Raw genomic sequence first — 16,404 nt, forward strand, 5'->3', positions numbered from 1 at the left:
TCAGCGCCACAAAGGGTTGGTACTGGTTGTCAGTGGTTGCTGTCATCCGACGAGCCAGCCATTGAAAGAATGAAGTCCAAAACGTAAATAACTCATCATCAGTGATTTATTCCTTTATGTTTTATGTTAATTTGGTTGTTTTCCCCGAAAAGTGACTGTCTGAGGTGGTAGGTGCGTGCCATAGGAGCCCTAAATGCCCGAAAATGTCCAGGAACCGAATCGCAGCGAGAAATGTCGCAGACAATAAAATCGAAGTGAAAAGCAAGGTAACGCCTTTTTAAGACCGCTGGGGTATGGGGGCCCATTGGCGGGCGGCGCAAACGGCCCCATTTGCGGCAACTCGCCAATTTGGCTAGACGGCTGATGGATGTGGAAGTGAGCCAAAAAAGCATGCAGTTTAATTGCTGGTTCTGTTTCAGTTCGAAGCAGAGTTCCGGAGATTCTCCTTGGAGCGAACTGGCCAAGCCAAGTTCGAGGAGTTCAGTGCCTTGCTGGAAAAACTGCACAAGCTTAGGAACTTGGCGTTTTTAATCTCGTACATAGACCCAAGCGACCAGGATTTGCTGCCTATTAATAATGACGACAACCTCCGAAGAGCCCTAGTCAACGCCAAACCTCTACTCAGAGTCATCATACAGAGAAAAGGTGCTTTAACAGGTTTTTAAACCCATTTATCGGTTTGCAATCAAGTTCAAAATTATAAATAATATGTATCATACAACTACAATTACTACGAGAATCGGGGCGACAAAAGTAGAGCAATTACGAGGCGGAACTGAGCAATCAACTTTTGAATTACATTGTGTGGAAGATTGGTCCAAACATCACGAATTTTAGCTATCAAAGCTTGTTAATTTGCGTTCGAATGCGACGTCCCACTTCCTCCCAAATGTCAATAGGGTTTAGGTCTGGGGATTGTGCAGGACACTTATCAATTTTGACTCATCTCGCGATCTCTGACGAGGTGCTTCATGATGCTACAGAGGGAATAAAGATGAATGGAGAACTCATCAATAACATTAGATATGCGGACGACACTGCCATCATAGCTGACAGTCTTGAAGATATTCAGTCTATTACAGAAGGTGAACAATGTATCCGAGGAATTCGGACTAAATATATCAAAAACAACGTGGATGTGCATTAGTAAACAACGAATACCAATAGGAAGACTTACACTAAATCAAACACCCATACAACACGTTGAAAAATATACATATTTAGGGACAATTCTTCACAGTCAATGGGACATCCCCCTAGAAATTAAATCCAGGATTGAGAAGGCAAGAACAACTTTTGTTAGAATGAAAAACATTTAGCTGAAGAAACATCTCACTACTAAATTGCTACATATTCACAGTCTTGCTATACGGAGTAAAAGCATGGACCGTGTCAGAACAACTTATGAAAAAGATCTCGGCCTTTGAGACATGTGGGTATATCGGCGTGTTCTCCAAATATCCTGTAAGGTCACAAACGAAGAAATACTCAGAAGAATCGGCAAACAACAAGAAATCACATTCATGATAAAGAAAGTAAACTGGAATACTTTGGCCATCTGATGAGACACAACGAATATCGCCTTCAGCAACTTATCCTTCAGGGCAAGGTGGACGGTAGAAGAGGTCCAGGCAGAAGAAGAAACTCTTGGATGCATTAAATGCAAATTAGTCACAACAAGTAACAGACTTAAATTAAACAACTTTAGATTTCTATAGTAAATTTTTAATGTTAAAACCCTTTTGCTGAATGCACCAGACCTTCGTATTCCAACCCAGAAAAGAACATGAAATTTGATTTTTTTCTCTGATTCCAACTAAATGATAAACCCCAGTTCTTGATAGGATTTTTTTATCGGCAGCATGCATCCAACTTTAATGCGCGCAAACCTATCTTTGATAAAGCCCACATAAAAAATCTAAGAGCGTGAGATCGGATCAACGTGGAGGCCACACAACCACCACGTGCGGATCCATCTTCCTGGATAATTCGTGTTTCACATCATCGTGATCAATAAAATTCACAGCATTTACTCGATCTATTACTCTTCGATCTTTTTTACGTATTAATTTGCAATTAAAAAGTTGCTCAAAAAATTTCGAGAACTGGCTGTTAGCGACTTCGAACGAGAATACATTTCTTGCGTAAATATGAACGGAAAATAATTGTGTTTTAAAGCCAGGTTGATATGGGTAGGCAGAAAAAAGTTATTATTTATTAATTAAATATTTAAAAATTAATTTCACTCTGCATATTTCAAAACTTTGCTCTACTTTTGTCCGACAGTATGAGTCCGATCTCCACAAGTTTTCCTCCAAATCTCGTCCTTTTATCTCTTTTCTGTATTCTAGCTTTTCCTCCTCCTTAATTCCTTTTTTTCCTCCTCTATTCCAGGGCCTGTGGAAATTTTGTTTATTTCATTGACCAATTGCTCGCCTCTGTAAGCGTTCCTTTATTTAACTGCTTTGTCGAATGATCCGTCTAGCTGCCCATTTCCAATGCACATTTATTCTATTTTATCTTTCTGATTTTCAGTCCGTTTTCTGCAACTGTTCCAATTATTTTTCTACTTCGTTCTCTATTTTAGGCAGGTTGCCGGTTTATTCTGCACATTGCGGTTTTAGTTGATGATAAGATTGTCGCTCCATATTTTCCGTGGCGTTCCGGTACTTCTTGCCAGTGGTGATTTGTTCTCTGTTCTCCCTCTGTTCATTCTTCTCATGTGCTCATTTTGTTTGCGATTTCTGTTGAAAACCCGCCTCTTGATGTAACTTACTTACTGCGACTTGATTTCTACTTGAAGCGTCACTTAGTGCAATTCGTTTTCGGTTAGTGTGTGTTTTTGCAAACAATTATTGCTCCAGATAAAGTTTCTACAGGGTGGCGGATGAAACAATACAAAATTGGCCAAAGTTCAGCGTGTTGGCAGTTGAACAAAACACGATTTTTTGTATTTCAACACCACAAGCCTTAAAATATCGCAAAGCGTTATTGAATTTTTCGCTTATTTCGTCTGTTTACAGTGATCTTAAAAAATCAACTAAATCGCTTGAAGCAATGAGAATGTATTCAGTTCCAAAGTTGGGGCAGATTTTGGTGTTTAATCGTTCATTTTGTTGAGCAGTTTAGTTGAACGCTTTGGTCCGAAACCGATTTCGTCAAAGTTTTTCAAAACAATCACCAATTTTCCCAATAAAAATGTAATGTTTAGCTATTGGTCGACACTGGTGAAAGTTTAGCCGCCACTCAACTCTTTCAGCAAAAAACTATTTATTTACCAATTTAACCAGAAAAACATATTTCCACTGTTCATCCACACAATTCTTGCGCGTTTCACTGCAGTTGAAATGAAGTCTATTTAATCTTCTTAATTTGAGCCTCTCTTTGAGCGTCGTGCAAGCAACACTAAAAAGTCTTCTGAGTCTCCGTTGAACACTTTTCTAGATTCTTGAGCATCAAAGCCACTAATTTGCCATACATCTTCGATGATGCACATTTAACCTGATTGAGCTTGTAGGAACAAGTCGCGTTATTTGCGCCTTTGGAGTTTTGACACCAATTTTCTGAGAGCGGTTGTTCTAAAGCTTTTGTTAAGAGCGTTACTTGTGTAGTTTGAAGCCAAAATGAGCGCCTGAAGCGTCAACTGATCAAAAGTCTGCAGTAATCAAGAAAAGCTGTGTTGGTGCTATTAAAAAAGTTTTCTGCGCTTTTTTCTGCACGATTAAGGACCTTGAGCGTCACACAAAAAACTGGTTTTTAGGAACAAATTGCGTTGTCTGCTGCTGCAATTTGAAGGAACATTTCTGAGCAACCGCTTTTCTGATCTTTTTTATATAAGAAAACTGAAAATGTATCATTGATTGGTAGAAATGTTTTCAAATATACTACTTCTGAAGATTTAGTGGGGAATAAAGGCTGTTAATTGGTGTTTTCGAAGTGCAATTTTTGCGTAGTAAAAAACCTCGATCGCTCCAATTGTATTTGGCTTGAAAGTTACTTTTTTCGATAAATGTTCGAAGAAGAGAAATTTAATCTTGTGTTTAGTTACAAAACATATAAAATAAAAGAGCAAAATCCGAAAAAGTTTTGAGATATTTGGTTTATCTTTAAACTTATATGTTGAGATCCAAAAAAAAAACGCAACTTTCGAATTTGGCTGTGTAACGTTCATTTTCTTAATTTTTCATTAACTAATTCATTAATTGTCTTGCAGGTGACAGTTTAGAGGAGCTGAACGGCTACGGAACCATCAAGCCGCGCAACTTAATCTCGACAATCTTGGGGGGCACCCCAGCCCGAACCAAAATCCTCCCCATCTCAAATCCGCACGATTTCCGACAAGTGTCGGCCATCATCGATGTGGACATCGTGCCGGAGACGTGCCGAAGAGTTCGGCTGCTCAAGCATGGTTCCGACAAGCCGTTGGGGTTTTACATCAGGGATGGAACCAGTGTCAAGGTTACACAAAACGGTGCGGTTTGTTTTACGCCGTGCAAATCGACGCTAAGTCCACTTCTGTTGCAGGCTTAGAGAAAATACCAGGCGTGTTTATATCCAGGCTCGTGCCTGGCGGTCTGGCAGAGTCGACAGGCCTGCTAGCGGTCAACGATGAGGTGCTGGAAGTGAATGGAATCGAGGTGGCCGGGAAAACTCTGGATCAAGTACGTTGCCCAAACAAACAATTAAGCGGAAGTATTTTTTATTCGATTGGAAGCATCATAGGTTTGTTCTCATGGCAAGTTTACAACCGGTTCGTGACTGTTTCCAAACCAGTTTTAACGCGTAGATGCGTCACCAGGGTTCCGTTTTGGCTTGTTCTTGTTCATAGTTGATATTGGCGTAGAATACATATGGCCAATATTCAAAGCTTGCCACTTCTACGCTGTCTCTTGTGCTTAAATAGTCCATAAATTAAGTTTCATCGGCCTTGTCCGTTCTTCAATTAAACATTCTAAGTAGGTCTGTATAGGTAGCTGAATGACAAAATTCAGAAACTTCACGTTCTTCCGTCGATTCAAAATCACTCGTTCTGATTATTTATTTATTCATTTATTGACCACACGCCTTAAAATGGCATCCTTTTGCTTGAAGAAAATTTGTGTGAGAACAGTGGACCGTTACTTTGAAACCAATCAAATGTCTGTGCGAAAGCAATTTGCTTTATTGCGGACATTAGTTGTCAGGAATCGGTTTCTTGCGGCTGTGAGAACGAACCTCGTCAATTACTTTTACTTTTTCGCACGGACTATTCGCGAGTTCAACTACCGATGGTGGCGCTGCTAAACGTCAAATTACTAGTTGTCGAGTGTCAGTTGAGACTTGTTTATTTATTCGCGAGTTCAAAAGTCCAGGCGCCGCCTGGTGGCTAAAATTATAGCTACAAGTTAACTAGTAATTTGACACTTGTTTTGTTGGCATTGGTATCACATTGGTGTTTACATCTGATTGTGATTTGTTTTGTTCTATTCAACTTTTTGCAAGCTTTTAAAGAAATAGAAACCGGTCGAAAAGTGTGTAAGCATTGTTTTAAACATAAAACAATACACAATTTATAATAACAATAAATGGCATCAACTCCAATAAATAAACAAGTCTCAACTGTCACTAGACAACGAGTAATTTGACGTTTAGCAGCTCCACCATCGGTAGTTGAACTCGCGAACTAGAGTTGGTGACATTTATAACATAAAACAATACTTAAACACGTTTAGATCTGTTTCTATGTATTTCTTTAAAAGCTTGCAAAAAGTTGAATATATCAAAACAAATCACAATGAGATGTAAACGCCAAAGTGACACCAATGTCAACAGTACAAAGTGTCAAATTACTACATAACTTGTAGTTATAATTTTAGCCACCAGGAGGCGTCTGGACTTTTGAACTCGTGAATTAAGCCCACTGTGCGCAATAGTTAATGTGATAAATTGAACTTGCCACTCTCATTATATTTTTTCGTATTTTCATTAAAAAGGATCGACATTTTTAATTAATTACTTAGGTTTACCAACAACTGATCCAAATTTAAAGTTTACTTACAATTTGTAAATTGTGGCTTTGTTACCAATTCAGTCTGAAGTCTTTTTCTGCTTTCTCCAATGTTGCAACACACGCAAAACATCTTTTTAAATAGCGCAGATGTCATGCGAAACATGCAACTTATGCAATGAAAACAGCTGTTGGAAGGTTGGAAGTTGAAACCCACGCTTACGGCATCTTTACCTTCTGGTCGGGTTCAGCACATAGAATTTTCGACCCTCGTTGTTTCACTTCAATGTGCTTACAAAAACACGCTTTTGAAAAATTACAAACGTCAGAACGTGCCATTGACATCAAATTTAGAATATGAAATTTATGTCTTATTTTACGAACGTCTAATTACGGAAAAGGCTCCGTGCGCTGTTGCCGTGGTAGTGACAATATTTTACGTCATTTCTGTCAAGCATTTACCCATGTAGGGGAGCTGAACGGGTACGGAACCATCAAGCCGCGCAACTCAATCTCTTACCTTACCGTAAAAAACTCTTACTTCTATAGATGTGAATGAAAAATTATTATGTGATAAAGTTGTTTAATTTAATTTAAAATTGTTAAATCTAATTTTAAAATTAAAATATAAAACACACGGAAATGTTAAAATTTGACCGTCTTGATTTTTCATAATTTCCTCATTTCAAAAATATATATTTCGCCTATATTTGCATGAACCGTTTTTCCTATATTACGTTTTAAAAATTATAAATAGCGACAAATCAAAGTAGCATTGAAATTCAACAAGGCGCTTTCTCCACCCCATAACGTTCGCCCCGTAGCACTTTTTTTAAATAAAATTGTTGAAATTTTGATTGGACGAGCGTGTCCCTAAACAATGGCCTCCAAATAGCCCCGACCTAGTTAGACTCTAGTTAGACGCTTTCAAATAGTGGATGCAATTAACCATATTAATCAATACCATTATATTCAAAACGTTATGGATAAAATTGACGTAGATTAAAGAGTAACGGAGGTCAGACACAAAGTCAGTGATTTTCATTATTTTGTTTTTATTTATTTATTGGTTTTGACATTTATAGTAGCAATAAATTACGTAATGTGCTCTTTCTATAGTTTTTTGTTTCATTTGAGGCCAATTTGATTTGCTGTTAATTAAATTTTTTCAATTATAATACAGAAAAGATAACTAATACAAAGTTAGGCAATATATATGTATATTTCTGAAATCAGGAAATTCCAATCGACCTATCCAAAAATATATACGGTGTTTCATAAAAAAAGATTGTCATATTTTGACATTTCCGTGTTTAATATTTTAATTTTAAATTCATATTTAAAAATGTTTAGTAAAATTAAACAACTTATGAGGAAACACCCTGTACGGGTGTTTCCCCTATCTAAAAATATCTAAAATATTCCTCCTCCAAAACGGGAAATAAATTCGATAATGATCGGTTATTTTTCTTTGGAATCCCAAACATCAGCAAATAGCTTGACAGAAATGACGGAAAAAGAACAGAAAATTGACGTCAACTGTTACCACAACACGGCAAGAGCGCTCGGATCCCTTTCCGTAATTAGACGTTCGTTTTGATTTTTGGCCATGCGCGAGTTCCAGTCCAGCGCCCCCTGGCAGCTTAATTATAACTACACTTTAACTAGTCAAATTTGACACTGGAAACTTATTTTGATTAGATGTCATTGGGACTTGATTTCTTTAGTTCTACTCAGCTTCTGCAAGCCTTTAAATATATTGAAAAGTGTCTAAGTATTGGTAGTTGAACTCACGAGTTCTTATTACTCGTTTTGTCTTTCATCCGAATAAAAAATCTTGTTTGACACGACTTTAATGCACGATTTTCTTGACCAGGTGACTGATATGATGATAGCGAACAGCAGCAACTTGATTATAACAGTGAAACCGGCCAATCAGCGAACGGTGGGGCCGGTGCGCAGAGGCAGCTTCAGCAGGAACTCGCACATGTCGAGCGGGTCGCAGCAGTCGCAAACAACGGCGGGCTCCGATCCCGAGGACAAATTCGATCAGGACGAAATCGTCGACTTGACCGCCAACATCAACCTGGAGACGGCGAACAGCAACGGGGGTGGCACTGACGATGGCATTTTGCACTTGTAAACCGCCCCCAACCCTAAGGCAGCTCCTGCTTGGAGCAATGAAATTTTACAATCAAACTTTTGTGATCAAAATTTTAACCTTTCCCAGGTCAGTATCACTCTTTCTACTTACGTTTTTTTTTATTGCGCTACTGCCTAACTGAACTGAATCCGTGTACTTAAAGACTTGTTCTCTACATTCCATATTCTGTGTATTCCAGATTATTTTTCTTATATAGTGTGTAGTCGTGGGGCAGGATCGAGGAAACGGCTGCCCAGACGGGCAGTCGTTTCAATTATCGTAACTGCAATGCAAAGGATTTTCAAAGTGGTGACAGTTCGCGCAAAGAGAGTTAGTTAGAGAGCAAAGTAACAATTTTTTTCCTGATCCTGAGTTGAGTTTTTTGCACAACGTCACCAACTTATAAGCAATGAATTGCACAATTCATTTTTGCTTCTAAATTGTTCGCCGGCAGGAATTCAGCACTGCAAAATTTTGACCAGTCAGCTCACTGCATAAGGAGCTTTTTTGGTTTCTACTGATTTTTCTGGATGGTTTAAGAGTAAGTAAATAAAATAGTGCTTTGCCCGCTGTCAAGTCGCAGCTTTGAGAGGCGCGACAAGAGTACAATTTTTTTACTCAGAAGTCGTTAATTTTAGCAAAACACGCAAGGAACCAAACAGTTTCGCAACGAATTTGGCTTTCTACGGAACGCACAATAACCAACATTTAAGGAACGTTGAGTTACTTGTGAGGTTTTCAGACAAAGTTGCGAATCGCCATTCATTTTTGCTTCTTCAGAGTAGGCTTTCAATGGCTTTATAGGAATTATTGGAGGTTGTTGGTAAGGGTGCCAGAATATAGGGACAATAGTTTGCGTGCAACGATTTTTTTGGAGAAAATTAGCTGGGCTCCAGAACGTCGTAGAGCTTAACGTTTGCATAGAAATCGTAGCAATTGATGAGGAAATTTTAGCTGAAAATAATTTATTCTTTAACTTTTAACATAAAAAATTCCTGATTTTCAAACCAATGTTTAAACTCTTTGCGAGTAAAATAGACCCTTGGAGAACCCTGTCCGACGTCTCAAAAAAAGTTATAGCACGATTTTTTAGAAGCAAAACTAAATTATTCATAGTCTGATAAAACTAAATTAGTTTTAGAAAATTTAAAAAACGCTCAAATCGACAGATTTTTGTTTTTTTGGGTAAGCAAATGAACGGCATTTAATTTAATTGGTCTCATTTTGTGGGAATTGTAGGCAAAGTTATGCGCAAATAGCGGTTTTTGGCACTTTCTTAGATTATTTGAACAGTGAGCTACAGCCGGAAATCGCGCGGAAACTACTATCCTTATATTCTGACTTCTGTCCGAACAACTTCCAATCATATTTTACCGTCTCCCATTTAGGGCCAGGAAAAATCTAATCTGACTACAAATATGTCTTCAAGAGAGCTCGATTAACACAGACACTTTTTGGTTTCCATTTTTTGTTACAGCAAAAAACTAAAATAGTGACATTCAAAGCACTTTGAGACTTCCTTTGCATGCAACCCTGAAAGGCTGAAGCCCGTGAAACTTCCCTGTTTAAGTTGGGGCCTTGTAGAACCTCTTACAGCTCAAGCAAAGAGAGTTGAGGGCCGATTTCGGTTGGGGTTTTGTTGTGTTTTTACTCTTTCCATCCGAAATGGGCCTTCCATTCACCGATCAGCAGTGCAACCGGTCGGCACTCGGTCGCGTGGAACACGCAAATTTTAGCATGTTAAGCATATTGTTAAGTCTAAAGTGGCAGTGTTATCATATTTATTCTTGTGTTAATTACCATTTTAGTGTATTTTTATCGAATTTTACACAATTTTCGTGATATTTATCAATTTTATTTACGGTCTATCATGCACTTAAATCAGTACTTAATTAATCAATTCTACTCTAAGCAGTGTACATATTTTTGTAATTTTAGTTTTCAGTACCTTCCTACATGCATTCCCACAGTTCAAACCCGGTTTTCCCTTACATTATCACTGCTCGCTCCGTCCTAAAATTGGCCTTAAAAAATCCGAAGTATTAAATTGTTAAGAGGTACATGTCAAATGCAATCGTTTATATACATAGAGTTGCATCACATATAGAAATATATATATTTCAAGTTACTGTCTAAAACATTTCACTTTTTCTGGTCGTCGGCCGGCTGTTTCACAAAGTAGCCCCAAGGGGCGAACTGTTGGCCCCCGTCCTCCTCGGTCGGGCCCCTGAACACCTTAATCTGCACTCGACCTGCAACACCAACCGTTTTAATTTGAAGGAAACTGGGCAGAATGGTGCGTGCCTGGCCTGGCTGGTTCGTAGGCGTCTTGAGGCTGCGCCCATATCAAGGCGGCGCACATTAGCAGAATCTGAAACTCCCCCAAATTTTTTAAAATACAGGCTCGTTCAGACGGTGACATCGATGTCATGACACTAGGTGTTCACACTCGCCAACATATTTTGTCGCGACAGACTCTCGTGTCCTCCAAGTGAAAGAAAATATCGCGCTAAAGATTGACAGTCTTTAAGAAATGTCAAAATGTCACCGAGACATCGGCAGTGTCATGATGTCGCGAGTTCTACTACTGATGGTGGCGCTGCGAAACGTCAAAATACTCGTTGTCGAGTGACAGTTGAGAGTTGTCAGACTTGCTATTGATTGAGATTTATTGGAGTTGATGACATTTATAACTTCATTGTATATACTTTCCTGAAATCCTATATACTTGGCATGCATTTCAGAAAATGCATGCCAAGGCTTAAAGCAGCAACAACGCTACACATAAAAACTGATGATGGTGGAAAAACACACCGAAACGTATTTTGATTAATAAATAGAGACAATAAATCACTGAAACCCAGGAATAGATTTGATTTGACATTTATAACATAAAACAATACTTACACACTTTTCAAACTGTTTCTTTAAAAGCTTGCAAAAGTTGATTAGAGCAAAACAAATTACAATCAGATGTAAACACCAATGTCAACAAAACAAGTATCAAATTACTACAACTTGTAGTTAAAATTGTCGTCACCAGGTGGCGTGTGAACTTCTCGCGAATATCAAACAATTTTGATATGTGACACTAACGTCACGACATTATGACATTGGGACACTCGGGTGTTCAGACAATGACATTGTTGTGAAATTGACGTCACGACATTAATGTCACCGTCTGAACGCGCTTTAAAGCTCACTGCGACGCTAAGATGCGAATATTTACCTGCAAAGTTAACATGATTGGTACTGAGCAAAAGCACCACTGGTTCCAACTATTTATAGCTTGTGCAAAAAAACCCGTTAAGAGAAATGGTCTCGCTTCCATTGAGAGTGCGGTTTGAGCGAGTGAAAGCGTTACCACCGAAATAACGAAGGCGCGCCGGCATAGGTCAACATTTTTTTACGCGAACATAGAGAAGAATTAGAGCGAATATCAAGATTTTTTACCAAAATAATGTCTTCAGGAATCTGTATGCTTTCTACAATGTTTGGTTTAACTGTTTGGCCTTTCCATGACTAATAAATGAACGTAGTTTAACTAACCACAAACGGTTTGATTTCAGTTGTAGCTGAACATTTCATGCTTCCGAAGCGTTCTAATTGTATAAAATAGCGAAAATTAAACCATACAAAACGATATCGGTTACTTGGCTTTTTGGCAATTTAAGCTTTCCTCTGTTCAAATTTTTCAAAATTTTCAAAAATTCCGTCATTCGGGGTGAAGGCGGAAGATGCTCAGTTTTTTCTTAATAAAAAGTAAAATTTCGATAAGAAAATTTGCAATTAAATAATTTAGAGTTTTCCGTGTCCCTTTGGTCGAATTCCATAGAACAAATGGATTAAGCGTTAAAAATGGTTTTGGCACCTAGAAAGAGGCGTATTCTTAAACTTATTAAGTTTCTCTTCTTCTTGCGAAGAATTATTTTTATTCCTTTGTTCTTATCGTGTAGGGTAGATTTTGTAATTTTATCATTTTGAGCAGCAGTCTTAAAGTTGTTCAAAAAAGATTCTGTTTCTGCCTTCTCGCATGTCTTTCTTCTCTCGACGTTAGTTTCATTGTAGTTCTTAAAAATAATGCCGATTTTCTTTTCATACTGCCTTAACCATGGTGTCCCCCTTCACCTCTATAAAATGACTTTTCCTACTGAAACGCAATTATTTAAGACAAAAAAATATTCTCTAATGAAATAGCCAATCTCTTGTGTGCAACAGTCTCTTGTAGGTTTCAAGTTCCAAGAAAAAAATTAGTTTATAAATTCTTCATCCTGTGCTTTCCAAGACAAGAATTTCCTCGACATTCATGATCCGAACAAGAAATTATGTAAGTAAGATGCAAATTTTGAGGCTCGCCGACCTCAGGCACCCCCGGGACCGGTTTAGAACTTATTAGCTGGGTTTAGCCTGAAATTGCCATTGAATTATCCGGGTTTTCGCCCTGATTTTGGCGTTTAACCAGGGAGGCATTTTGTCCATTTACGCTATCGGAACTACGGAAAGACATGTTGAGGCTGCCATGGCGTTGTTAGTTAGTTGCCAGCGTTGTTGTCCCTGGTGAGTCTTTCGGCTGCCCGGTCCAGGTGTTCCTTTTTTGCCGTCTGATGGATCCTGCTGGTGCTTTCCAATGTTCTCTGGAAAGCCTGCCAGTTGGTGACACAAAGATCTTTCCGGCCTAGACATGGCTGCTCATCCGTGCAATCATGAACGTCTGCATCTGGGCTTGCATGGCTTGAATTGTTTGCTCCAGTTGTTCATTCCCCATTGGTTGAAGTTGGGAGGCGGCAGGTTCTTCTTGGCTGCACATTGTAGCTTCCGGTTCTAGTGGCAGCTTGTGGTGTGCACTGTGAGCTGCAGGAGTTTCTTCTCTTGCCTGTTGTTTTGTGCAGGAGGCTTTGCAGGGCATCCTGAGTAAGAGGATGGGTGGGCTGCCCCTCGGTTTCGCCTCGGGCGTCAACTTCGACTATGTATTAACTCACCTCTAATTTTGGCCTCGTCCCACGATTCCAGCACTCCTCTGTTGACCACAGGGAGTTGTTTTTCCTCCTCTAACTGATAGATGTGATATTGGTACTTGTCGGTACCCTTCAATCAGTAATCATTTGTCGTAGGGCGCGTTCGAACTCCTTTGGTTGTTACCAGTGTGGCCAGAATTCCGTTAGCATTGTCGCCCAGGACTATCTCATTTATCGCCCACAGTCGCAATTGCTGTGCTGTCAATCCTCGCAATCCCTATTATCTTTACGACAATTTCAAAGAGCATTTTTCGTAATTTATAAAACAAATGTTTGCATACCAAATTTTGTAATTAAATACTGTAAAAAACAAAACAAACGTCTAAAAACGTAATGATTTATCTCTTTAGTCGAGGAAGTGAGTTGAAACATGATTAGGAAGTAAAATAGTTCCGGTCAGAAATAAAATTAAAATAAGTAGACTTATGTCTATTAATTTTCATTTTATATAATATTGAGTAAAATTGACTTTATTCAACAAGAAAAGGCAGCATAACAAGTTCGATTGTTCATAGTTCTTAAATCTCATTCTAAATAAGTTTAGGAAATAGGATATTTGAAAATATTTTGTTGCAAATCTCCAAAACTTCCTGGTCTTGTTCTGATTTATTTTACAATTAAGTATAGTATCATATCTATAGTCGCCTAAGTGAAAAAATCGTAAAAGATAACAGTGACAACACGCCAAACAATAAAGTAAAAATTGAGAAATACCGCCCAAAAGTCGCATAGCGACTTTCTTAAAGCTTTCGTAGCAAAAAGCCCGTTTTGCGATAAACCGCCCAATCTGGCCACACTGGTGGTGACACCACAGCGGTAATTAATTTTTCCAGCCACGCTCCACATGGGAAATGAGCAAATAGGCTCGAAACCGGTCTTGAGGGTGCCTGAGGTTGGCGAAGCTCGAAACTGGTAAACTATTATTGGTGTCTACGATCTCGAAATAAACGTGAGTTGTTTTTGAGGAATTTCGTTAAAACTTTTCTTTTTAGTTTAAATTGGCAACACCCATTTCGACTTCCTATTCCAAATTAGACCTTGTGGCTACAATAGAAGCAGTTGTGTCTGTTGTAACAGATACAGGGTGTGTGTGTTCAAAATTGTGTTCAAACAACTGCAAGTTTTGACCGCTAATAACTTGTTTAATTTAAATGGAACACCCTATAATTTATGACACGAACAGATAAAAAATCTAATTTTCTATTGAGTACTATAAAGGTTTCCTATACCAAACTCCTAAGGTTTTCATAGAAATCGCAATTTTCCGTTCAGTCAATTTTCAAGTGCCTGTCCACTCTCCAACATAGCCAGCGGTATGTTGGCCGCAGCCTGACGGATATTATAATTTAAATCTTCCACGGCTGCGGGATGGTTTAAATACACAATAGAGGTGTGCTATGAGGGTTATTTTTTTTTCTGTAACAACAAGGTTACAACGTTTCAGTTTCACCTTGGTAATAGGTTTCAAAATGCGGTTCCAAAAGGAACATGTTACTTTTTTAATTTTTCATTAAAAATGCAGAATGATGATGATGATGGTAGAAGTAGTGATGATATATCATGATTTCCTTTAGAGTAACTACTTAAAATTACTCCTCAGAAGTAACTACTTAAAGAACAAAAAACTGATAATAAACTAAACTGATTAAATAAAATATACGGTTTATGCGCGAAATCGTTTAAAAATCTCATTGTTATTTAAAAATGAATTAACATTTAAGAATAAAATTGTTTGCAGATGATTTTTACTGATTCTAGTTCTTCGCGCGATTATGATAGCACCCGCTTTAGAAAATAATCTCTCGCATTTCGTTTCACAATAACATTAAATAATCCACAATAACAACAAACATAAATGCGTGTTTGGCAAACCTGGACAAAGTATTACTCGACTTAATTTTGGTACCACCAAAAAATAATTTAAAAAAATATATCGACCCTACAACGCTTATTACTATTCAAATAACTTTTATTTCATCTCTGACTGAATTTATATTTAAAAATGGCCAGCTTGCTTAAATTCAGGTGCACATTCTGCTAAAAACGGTTGTTATTTTACATTTCAACTGTGATGGAATGTATGTCTTAGACTCTTAGTTTGCTCATAGCTCATATGCAAGAGTACATTCTTCTTAGTTTGCTGATTATGGGCAAATAACTCCCGAGCTAAGTTTCTTTTTTTAAAGATTTATTACATCATGTCAGAAAACTAAATACTTATAGACTTATAATGCTGAATTATATCATCGCAGCAACTAAACAAATTTTTGCTGGTTTCTGGAGAACTGAACAGAAATTCTTATAAACGAAAAGTGATACACAATCATCAAGGGAACGCGCAACTACATACAACATATTTTCCGTTGACAAATGGTTACTGAAACTGTTGCGACTGGATAGAGCGAAAGCGCTCGACGATGCCGCAACGATTCTGTGCTGACGCAAACCGCTTTTTCTGGTTTATGAGACGGTTCGAAAAGAAACGTTTAAGTCGGTAAACGGCTGCATCTAGATAAATCGTTCGACGGTGTCCGAAGTGCGCACCGCTATTTTGGTTTTATGAGACGGTTCCAAAAAAACGGTTAAATCGGCTAGCTGTAACTCCGGTTTCAGGTTACACGTTTGGAACACTGTTATTTTAGCGGTTACGTTAAATACCGAATATCCCTAATACACGAGCGTCTCGGACACCATCACATTGATTGTTGCTCATTTTTATCTATGGTCGCAAAGTTTCAATGTTTGCAGGCGTTCTAACGACACAAACGGCTTCATAACAAACTCCCTCCTGTACTCTTTGTATTTTAATGTTTCGCAAACCCGGTACTACTCACCCTAACCCTATTTTATCCTCTCGAAAAAAGTTCAGTTGCATAAAACAATTGAATTAGTTTAATGTTCCTATTTGGTCAGTTCGATTATCTAATTATCTCGATAAAAGTATCTGGTTTAAGGTTATGGAAATTTACTGACCAAATAGATTCAAAATATTACTTTATACTACAGAAATTCACGTTTTGCCACTGCAAATAAATTTTTATTTGAGGTAATGACAGTCTCTGGACAAAGTGAGAGTCAACTTATTGAATCATAGTATACGAACTTCCTGGTGAACACCAGGAGGGGAGGGGAATCTACACGTTCCAATGGAAAAGGTACCTGCGTTAGATGTTAGGATCCGTTCCGAAGAAATATGGGAATCACTCGATTTATGAGATCTTTGAAGTTATATTGGGAGAATACATTGTGGCATTGTCAAT

General features: G+C 38.2%; 1 protein-coding gene and 1 long non-coding RNA gene across 4 annotated transcripts in view; one reads left to right on the forward strand and one right to left on the reverse strand.

The window, feature by feature from the left end:
• Window positions 1-16,404, forward strand: part of LOC109544330 (partitioning defective 6 homolog beta) — a 25,219-nt gene continuing 8,815 nt past the window's right edge. Inside the window, exons 1-6 of one of the 3 annotated variants that reach the window (XM_019914438.2) lie at window positions 1-83; window positions 153-266; window positions 420-645; window positions 4,214-4,471; window positions 4,525-4,661; window positions 7,863-10,257. In XM_019914438.2, the coding sequence (XP_019769997.1) occupies window positions 204-266; window positions 420-645; window positions 4,214-4,471; window positions 4,525-4,661; window positions 7,863-8,129 (951 nt within the window). In that variant the 5' untranslated portion in view covers window positions 1-83; window positions 153-203 and the 3' untranslated portion in view covers window positions 8,130-10,257. Of the gene's footprint in view, window positions 267-419; window positions 646-4,213; window positions 4,472-4,524; window positions 4,662-7,862; window positions 10,258-16,404 lie in introns of those variants that run through there. The other 2 variants (XR_007281474.1, XR_007281475.1) reach the window with 2 other exon arrangements.
• On the reverse strand, window positions 4,683-6,582 carry LOC125504416. The gene is made up of 2 exons (XR_007281477.1): window positions 6,038-6,582; window positions 4,683-4,894 (listed from the first exon to the last, which is right to left on the reverse strand). It is a non-coding gene; the product is annotated as an uncharacterized LOC125504416 (long non-coding RNA).

This window comes from Dendroctonus ponderosae, unplaced genomic scaffold, assembly GCF_020466585.1.
Source record: "Dendroctonus ponderosae isolate FM_Combo_2020 unplaced genomic scaffold, Dpon_F_20191213v2 Dpon_F_20191213_48, whole genome shotgun sequence".
NCBI classification, from domain to species: domain Eukaryota; kingdom Metazoa; phylum Arthropoda; class Insecta; order Coleoptera; family Curculionidae; genus Dendroctonus; species Dendroctonus ponderosae.